This window comes from Musa acuminata, chromosome BXJ1-3 (assembly GCF_036884655.1).
Source record: "Musa acuminata AAA Group cultivar baxijiao chromosome BXJ1-3, Cavendish_Baxijiao_AAA, whole genome shotgun sequence".
NCBI classification, from domain to species: Eukaryota; Viridiplantae; Streptophyta; class Magnoliopsida; order Zingiberales; family Musaceae; genus Musa; species Musa acuminata.
The window spans coordinates 35,876,471-35,886,001 of record NC_088329.1 but is presented as its reverse complement, the minus strand read 5'-3'; the positions used below and the strand labels follow the sequence as shown (position 1 = coordinate 35,886,001).

The following is a 9,531-nucleotide window of genomic DNA, read 5'->3' as shown; positions in this document are numbered from 1 at the left end:
TTGAGTGCAAAACCAGACTCTGTTCATATATTATTTACTATATTACATGTAAAGCAAGTCCAGTACACTCAGATCGGCGCTTATAGAGTTGTCCTCCATGTCCGTCAGGAACGAGCCGAGGCCCATGTTAGTGTGCTCGTGCCATGCTAAACGGCGAGGACAAGCCCGGGGAGAGACCGGCCGCCCTGCGCTGGAGCCCTGCTCTGCCATAAGGTGCCGCCATCGCCGGAGACCGTGGAGGTGCAGCCGCCGCCACACTCGCGCACGGTGACGGACGTGTTGAAGTACTCCCTGAACCGGGTGATGACGCCGCCGTCGACGGCCCAGGCGTGGACCCAGTAGGCGTGCTTCCCCTCCCACCCCTCCGCCACCACCCAGCCCCCGATCGCCGTCACCGCCCGCGGCCTGAAGCGGAAGTCTCCGTGCCCCGCTTCCCCGGTCAGCAGCCGCCTCATGTACTGGCACCGCCGGGGGCCGTGGAACCACCACTCCACGTCCTCCGCCATCAATGCCGCCACGGCCTTCATGTCTCCCCTCGCCAGTGAGTCGTACAAGGACTCCACCAACCCCTTGGTTGCCATGCAACGAGACCAGCAAAGCTGTAAGAGAGACGAAGACTACGTGTAGTGTGTCGTAAGCGTCTTCCTGCAATGTGAGAGGGGAGGTATATATAGAGAGAGAGGAGAGGAGAAAGCCAGTGAAAGGGATCTTGATATGCTGGAACGAAGACCGAGAACTTTGGATCCGTGGCATGGTTGGTGACAGAAGGACCAAATAAAATGTGGTCACGCAAGCAGGATGTGACCGACCAGCTTTATCCATTTGTTTAGGCTAAGCGAAGAGCTTGTGGGGAGTGCATCAATGGAGGGAGGTGTGATCTGGGAATGGAGGTTTTGAGACCACAATCTCACCCATAAAAAGGTCATGGATGTTGAAGGTTTGGTCGGGTCATTATATATATAAATAAACTATTTTTTACTTATATAAATATTTATAATTAATATTTCATGCTAGCCGGTTTATCTCTTTTCAAATTGTGCAAGCTAGCAAATTTGCTTTCTAACAAGTTTTGTTCCTCCTTTGTCATTGTCAAAAGAAGGGAAGATCCTTTGCATCAATTTTCAAATTATGACAAAAGTAAATAGTATAAATAAAAATTCAAGTCATGAATGTCAAAATAATTATTTTATCATGAATATTTCATCGCATCATTATCACAAGTTAAAGTGTTGCATGCATAATACCAAATCATCATGTATATAAATTATAAAATCATCATTACATACATGATTCCAAATCATCATTCTAGAGTATTATTTTAGAAAATGATAATTATCGATTTTCACATTATTTCAAAAGTCAATTTTTATTATGAAGAATATCAAAAACAACTTGATGATGAGATATACTTCATAAATTCAAAGATTAATAATAAAATATTGATATGATCATATATATATATGGATTCAAAACATCATCAAATATAATTTTTACTTAAAGTTTTAAATCTCATTCGATATATTTTTAAAGGTACAAGTTAAATTTGCTGATAAAAACTTTAACAAATAATCGTGAGATTTTGGACGAATCTCATCTTCACGACTTATTCTTTGAAAAAAACAATATAGATACTAGTTTAATTGATAAAATATTTGATGATTCATCGTAAAGTATTAAGCTCGAATCTCATATTCGTCTCTTACCTTTCATAATATAAATAAATAAATAAATATATATATATATATATATATATAATCGATATAAGAACTAAGTAATTTGACACTTCTTATTACCTATATTCATAAAAGATAAAATCAAATTCTTTACTGCACAAGAGTAATCTATAGGTTTGCTTGAGATATTAAAAGAATAATTTAGAGAATTCATAACAAATATAATAAAATAATCGACATAAGAATCATAAAATTAAATTATGAGATGCTTTGAAGCAAAGCCTTAGGGAGAACATTTATGATGTTTAAATGTGGGGAATTCTTCATCATGGTAGATTGGAATTAAAAGTAGTTCGAACCTATCAAACATTGATAGGTTTATTTGTCATGTAATGGGGATGGCTTCCTACCATCACTTTTTCTCCCTTCGAGTGTGACAACCATTGAGTTCATGCATCATCTCAAACTCCATCTGAGGTGGAGATTGTAGCGTTGATGGGGCATCATATCATAACCCACACACAGCTGTGAATAGTTTCAGCTATCCTCCTTGTCATCTGCATGCATACTTAGGTCCCATCTTTGTCACAGCACACTTCTCTTTATGATTGGAATGAGCTACTGAGTTGGAGCTCATAAACATCTCCCAATTATTGCCTCATGACGGATGATGAAGAAGCACCCTCTTCTCTCTCTCTCTCTCTCTCTCTCTTCCCCCATGCCTTATGATTGAGTCGGCATCTGCTGTCTTCTGAATCGACACGACGAGATGATATCAATTCTACTCAATTATTTATTTGCACGCATGGATTCGGTACTTGGCCAGCTCATGATGTTGTCCATCCTTCGTGTGCCGACATCTGAATATAAGGCAATGGAATGCTTACTTATTCTATTTTTAATTTTCGATATCATCTTTTCTTAAATTAATATATATATATATATATATATATTTATTAGATTATATAATTTTATTTTTATTAAATAAAAAATATTATAGATTTGATTTGATTTTGATTATAATTATCAGTCGAGATAGAGTTTCAGATACAAATATAGTGTCTTATAGAACGATATCCTTTAGATCCAACGATGATGATAATTTTACAGATAAAATAAAAATTTTCAGAATGAAATAAAAGAATACACGATGTTGATCTTAATATATTATTATTTAATTTTAATTCTGATATTAAAATTTTTTTTACATAGTAATAGAAAGATGATTAAGAGTTTTATGTTTACACATCACAAACAAGAAGAATCTTCTAATGATTTTAAAGAGTTCAATAATAAGTTTTAGTGAGAAAGACGAATCGAAAATAAAATTTCGATAAATTGAATCGACAAATGTGGGGCCGAATAATATTATTTACATAATATTTTGATTTCCACCATGTGCTTCAATGTAGTTTTCATCATTGCCCCAAGATCCTACCGGCCTTTTGAACAGATCTCACATGGGTCCCATCTGTAGGTAACTGAGAAGGAGAATCTTGAACGGCGAGGTAAACTATAGAGGTGGTAAGTCAACCAACCTTTCTTGCACAGGTAAATTCTGGTCACCGATGGTGAGAATAAGCACGCTAAGCCTGGATGCAAGGATCTTTACGTTCTCGCTTGCGAGCGGTAAGATGACCGGACGAGGTTCGGACTTCCAATCCTTTTCTGTTGGGCTGAGAGTTACACCCAACCCAACCCAGCCCAAATTACGTAATTAGCCCACATATGTTTACCCGTTTACAGATTCACCTAGATCGTACCTCCCTTGTGATTGGATGCTCGGTGCAGAGCTGGTGGGTCCGAATAGTGACTGGAACTGGTCAGCGAAAGTATTGCTCTCTGCAACGTCACCCTCGAAATCCCACATACATAAGTAGTAATTATGGTGAATTAAAATCAATTAATTCCCTTCAGATCACGTCTTAATTAATCAGTAATTTATAAGAATATATGTGCAGCTTTGCTAAATAAACTAACCTCATTTACTCGAGATAAACTTTAATATGCAATAATAATGTCAAATAGCTAAAATTAAATCATTGACCGCTTCCAAATCTTTTTGTTTTCTAGATAATCTAAGATAGATCACAAATCTAACTGCGTAAAATCTTTTCAGGTCAAACCTCTCACATGATGATGACAATAGTAAGACATGAACATATATGATGTAGAAAACGACAACAGGTTTCACTGTTTTTATATTCTTTGGCGGCGAAGGCTTCGTCAGATCCGACAAATCATCACCAAATGTTGTTCTCTCATATGTTAGAAGAAGATACCAAGTTATCTATTGATCGCAGTGAGGTTGGATACAAGTAGTTTCCTGGGATCTTTTTCATGCACCAAATCCATCTGCTACCCAAACAGGCAGGCAGTCTTCTCAGATGTCTTGTGCTTTCTTCAGTATTGGAGGCATCGGTCATAGGCAAGAGAGGCAGCAGTCCATGAAAGGTCTCATCTAACAAGTCCAAGCACAAGGAAGTTGAGCGTCGAAGGAAGAGGAGAGGTGGCATGGAAGGCAACATGAGGGAGGCTTTGCTGCCGGGGTCTTCGCAGCAGCCTCTTTATCCATCATCACTCATCGGGCGGATGTATACTGGCCATTTTCTTGCAAGATGGGGTGCCAGGTAATATGACGACCACCTGCTCTTGTGATGTATGAAGTCTCTCTGGTGCACCTCAGCTGTTTGATGAAAGGTTCTCCCCTGCATAATGAAATTGGACAGCATGTAATAGTCGAATTTGCTTCGGATTTATGCCAAGCAACAATAAGTTGCAGCCGATTAAGTTGAATTGTTGCGCACAAAACATTTATCTTCGTTTTCCTTCTTAAGAGAAGCCCCCGCTTTTTCCTTGTTGCTGTAGTCTCTCTGATTCCTTTCACTGAAAGGTATTATTGGCTTCCAAATGGTTGCAGAATGTGGGAATTCTCGGTGGGATTGTACATGATAAACATTTGGCCAGATTCTTTGCTCTTCACTGCTCTTTATGGTGTGATTGAATCTGCCTCTACAGCATTATTTGGTTCCATAGTTGGAACATTGGTAGACAAGTTGACCTACTTACAGGTGATTAGGCTTTCCTGGTTTTTGATCCTAATTTTCCAAGAAGATGTTGGTTTATATAGATTTGTAAGATGACTCGATCACTGCCTATTCATTTGACAGGTTCTTCGGCTATGGTTGCTGACCCAAAATCTGTCTTTTGTGGTTGCTGGATGCTCGGTGACTGTGCTACTAGTCTACAATGGTTTGATGTCCACCGCATTTGTTAACTTCATGCTACTAGTTGTTGTGGTTAACATTTCTGGAGCTGTTGGGAAACTCTCAACTCTTGCTGGTACCATATTGATTGAAAGAGAATGGTATGGGTTTTGTATAACTTATCATTTAGTATGATGCACATTTGTATCATGCTGGTCCTTGAACACTTTATTCTTTGCTAATCTTAATAAAATGTATGGAACCTCCTCTTGTGGCTTCTCTGTGTTTGCATTGCAATCTTTACGTTCCTCCAAGTCCATAATGCAGCTGTTCATGAATGAAAGACAAAGATATGTATAATAGTTCCAGGGGAGAATTTCACCAATGCTGGTTGTATATGTGCAGTCTTTGATTTCTATTTATTGCTTCCTATATGCCTTTTTGGATTACTGGTTACTACTTGCTGCTTTCCATACTATTCTCTGACCTACAAATTCTCTTGTCTGTGCCAATAGGGTTGTGAAAAGCGTGAATAAAAGATAATAGTGGTTGCTAGTAAATTATGTGAAAGCAGTGTTTAAGTGCATACTAAGTTTCATACTCATCAGTTTCAACAAAACACTAAATTCGAAGGTTTTTGATGGAAGAATGCTTTCAAATAGGGAATCTGTATTCATCTCTTTTTGGTTTTTCATATTTTCTTGATCTTGAAGTGCAATTTATATATTTCACGCTTAGTGCTATCTTAATCATCATAACTCTTGACAAGTAAACTTTGGATATTTTTCCATGACAGTTTTCTACTACAGTCGGTCCTTTTTAGTGAACTTCAACATTTATCTGAAAAATATTGCATTAGATGACTTTAGGCATTGTATCACAGTATCAGGGCACAAATCTTGTGGTTCTTATTCTTATTACTTTCTCTTCCATCATATTCAAGCTGTTTAAACTAGAGATCAGTTTTTGGCATTAGCAGTCTTACTCATATTCCTTTGTTCTTTATTCATCAAGCATGTTGTCGGATTCATATCAAGGCTTAAGGGGTTCCTGTCAAATTACCCCACTAGAACATGAATAGTATGCCCATGATATCTCTTACTAACTTCATTTTGTTTCTAAATACAGGGTGGTAGTAATTTCTACTGGGCAACAGCCGGAGGTCCTGACAAAGATGAACTCAGTCATTCGAAGGATTGATCTAATCTGTAAACTACTTGCACCTGTTTTCAGTGGCTTCATTATTAGCTTTATATCACTCGAAGCCTCAGCAGTGATTTTGGCTCTGTGGAATACACTCTCGGTTTGGCTACAGTATTGGTTGCTAACATCTGTATACAATGGTATTCCTGCTCTTGGTGAAAGTAGTCAAAGGAGAAATGCAAAAGACATTCCAACTGATTGTTTAGCTAGCTCATCAATTATTGAGGAGAATGAAAACTGCATTTGTCCTGAAGAAAGGAGTATGGTGACAGAAGAATCTGATCAGAAGATCACTGTAGCTGAAAGGCTCTCAGTAATTCCTTGCTTTGATGCCTGGGTTATATATTTCAGGCAGGAAGTGGTTCTCCCAGGAGTTGCTCTGGCTTTATTGTATTTTACAGTCCTAAGGTGACTGGCTCTTGGAATTTCCACCTCTTTGTAGATAGAAAATTCTTGTGTATGCATACATGTTTTGTTGATTGCTCCAATCTTTGTTTATTGAGCTCTGGTTTAGACCTCTTTGAGGAGCAGTTTGATTTTATTGGAAAGAGTTAGTGACTCTTTGCAGGGTAAACTTGAACTAATCAGCAAGATAATTGAACAAATAGTTAACAAAGAAAGGTTTCTAGGGATGATTAATATGCTGACTGGACATCTCATTACAAGACAATGTTATATTAAAGCACAAGTGACCTTCTTTCTGCTCCATAAACTAACTTGAGGTTAGCTGGTAGCTCATGTTGAAATCTTGGGATCATGTTTTGTTACATAGTTATGAAATTCTTGAGTATAATTATTTTGTTATAACAATATATTGGTTAATAAATACTAGATATGCCATTTTGAACTTATTCATTGACCACTGTTTTCTTTGCCAATGCCTACCATAACCAACTTTCCCCGTACAAGCAATGGACCTAAGCTTCCAAAAGTTTTGTTTTCATGTCATTTTTCACTTTCTTTACTCATTTGTTTAGGCTCCAAAATGATCAGTTTGTTGCCTCCTAGTTATTTATTAATGTAAAACACATAAGACATTTGTCTCATATGTAATGATCATTACCAATCACTTCAATTTTCTGTTCTTACTTGTTTATCATGAAATATACTGTTGATTTTGTTAAGTGAAGCTGCTTAAGCCATGCCATTGTCTATTCTTCACAGCTTTGGAACATTAATGACAGCTACTTTGGAGTGGAAAGGTATACCTGCATATGTGATCGGCTTAGCACGTGGTATAAGTGCTATTGTAGGAATAGCAGCTACAGTAGTATACCCAATTGTACATTCACATATATCAACACTGCGAACTGGATTATGGTCAATTTGGAGTCAGGTATCACTTCCCTCTTCGGTACTAATTGTATGGAAAAATATATTAGATCGACCGTTCATATGTATGTTAAAGGCCATGAATCCATAACTGACATTTTTCTTTCCTGTCCTATTTAATGTGCTGTTGTTGTGGTCTAGTAGATTTGGTAATTCATAACTTGATTTGCATAGCTGAAAGTTAATTGTGTATTTTCATTTGAAATCTATTACATACCTTAGTTTTTCAAGAAACATTTTTTTTATTATCTGAAAACTCAAGTACAACCTGTGCTTATTGAATCAGGACACAAAAGAGAAACTAAAGGATTTAGCCATTAGCCTTTCCAAATACAAGAATATCGGGACTGACTTGCAAAATTTGTTAACCAGTGTGCACTATATATTGAGATAATTTAACTAACTGTGAGTCATTGTTTTGGTTATATGCTCCAGTGGTGCTTCTTGCTGGTATGTGTTGCTTCTGTTTGGATGCATAACAGCATAACTTCAGCTTGGATGCTAATGGGTGGAGTTGCAGCATCACGGCTTGGACTGTGGATGTTTGATCTTGCTGTTATGCAGCAAATGCAGGTAGAAGTCATTTCAGATGCGTATCATTTCATATGTGATCTTAATCCTCGAGGTATTAGTAAGTGCATCATTGGAGACATTACGTGCCAAGGCTGGCAAGAGATATATTTCAGTGAATCTGGTTCTGTCATACTTCATGAAGGCTTCAATGATGTTCCTTCTGATTAGTAACATACAATAACCTGTCTGTGACTCCTTTATGAAACAGGATCAAGTTCCTGAATCTGATCGATGCATCGTGGGAGGGGTCCAAAATTCATTACAGTCTATGTTAGACTTGCTGACTTTTGTGATGGGGATAGTCATTTCAGATCCAAAGGTACCTCATCTCTAATTTGTACCGAACACAGCTTTCCTTCATAAGAATAACTACTTGTAAGTGGCACTGCCTTCTTAATAGTTTAATTCTGTCTCAACAGGATTTTGGTCAATTGGTGCTCTTGTCATTCTTGTTAGTATCATCAGCTGCTGCGCTGTATACAATCCATGTATATCGCGTCCGAAAACACCTTTTTCACTTTGACAAGCTGTTAGCAAAGATCTACTGACAGGTAAAGCTATTTATATGCCTGATCTTCTTGGCTTCATAGGATATCGTTGTCACATATTTGCTCAGTGCGTTTATAAATTATAACCCTTGTAGAGAAAGGAAGAATAACTGCTAATTCTTGCTGGATGATCACAGAGTCTGAGTTCAAGCATACTTTAGCTGGGTGGCTAAGGTGACAAAAAAAATGGGTCATTTCACTTTATAGAATAAGAGCAAGCAAAGTGTTGTAGTGAAGTGCATTTGGCTTGTTGAATCCTGGTTCATAGTCATCTGTATCATAATTAATGTGATTTTGCTGATCTTAACTGAGGAAGGTTTCTGTTTCCTTCCTAGACACCTTTCTATGTTGAAATTTAGTGCTACACTTTGTGATTGTCATTGTAATCAACTGCTTTGAGGGAGTGTGTGGGAATTGCATGTTATCTTTTGTCTAGAAGTTTTAATCCTGTTCATGATTGGATTACAAAGAGAAGCTATCCAAAATTTTATAGTGCCATTGTTCCGATTTAATGACCATGTGACAGCGTTTTCATGTAATAGTTAGCAGTTCTATGATCTTTTTGATTATTTTCAGATGATAATACTTTTGTGATCATTTTAATTATAGTCTTCATTGGTCGCTATCGTGCAGATGATAGGTTTCATGTTCGAATTATGTAATAATGTCTTGTATACAGTTTAATATATACCAAAAAGAACTTTTCACAGGTCTCTTTTACACATGAACATTTAAATGCTTACCTTTACTCTTTATGTTCCAATATACTTGTAGCTAAAGGCATCATTTGTTGTTGGCTTTTGTGCAGCCCTGTTTTACTGTTGTCATGTTGGATTCTATAATCCACCATGACAACCAAAAACATTGTGCCATAACAAAGTCCATAACCCAGAGAAACAAGAAGTCAATAGAGCAAAGCAATCCAAAAGATGATACCCTTCATAGCTTGAGAATACTACAAGCCTACAATTGATGAACCACCATTTACATGCCTTG

At 37.4% G+C, this 9,531-nt stretch overlaps 2 protein-coding genes across 4 annotated transcripts; one reads left to right on the top strand and one right to left on the bottom strand.

The window, feature by feature from the left end:
• LOC135637455 (wound-induced protein 1-like) lies at positions 1-699 on the bottom strand. The gene has a single exon (XM_065150088.1). The coding sequence runs from the start codon at positions 579-581 to the stop codon at positions 147-149; it is 435 nt and encodes a 144-aa protein (XP_065006160.1). The 5' UTR covers positions 582-699; the 3' UTR covers positions 1-146.
• Positions 700-3,909: 3,210 nt separating this feature from the next.
• On the top strand, positions 3,910-9,445 carry LOC103978607 (solute carrier family 40 member 1). 3 transcript variants are annotated; one of them, XM_065131685.1, is made up of 9 exons: positions 3,910-4,303; positions 4,594-4,744; positions 4,844-5,040; positions 6,008-6,490; positions 7,247-7,418; positions 7,850-7,987; positions 8,196-8,306; positions 8,407-8,538; positions 9,344-9,445. In XM_065131685.1, the coding sequence occupies exons 1-8, from the start codon at positions 4,188-4,190 to the stop codon at positions 8,533-8,535; spliced, it is 1,497 nt and encodes a 498-aa protein (XP_064987757.1). In that variant the 5' UTR covers positions 3,910-4,187; the 3' UTR covers positions 8,536-8,538; positions 9,344-9,445. The 3 variants fall into 3 exon arrangements, with proteins under 3 accessions (XP_064987757.1, XP_009392730.2, XP_009392729.2); XM_009394455.3 differs by lacking the exon at positions 9,344-9,445 and adding an exon at positions 8,673-9,033; XM_009394454.3 differs by lacking the exon at positions 9,344-9,445 and adding an exon at positions 8,631-9,033 and having other exon boundaries at positions 3,911-4,303.
• The last annotated feature ends 86 nt before the right edge of the window (positions 9,446-9,531 follow it).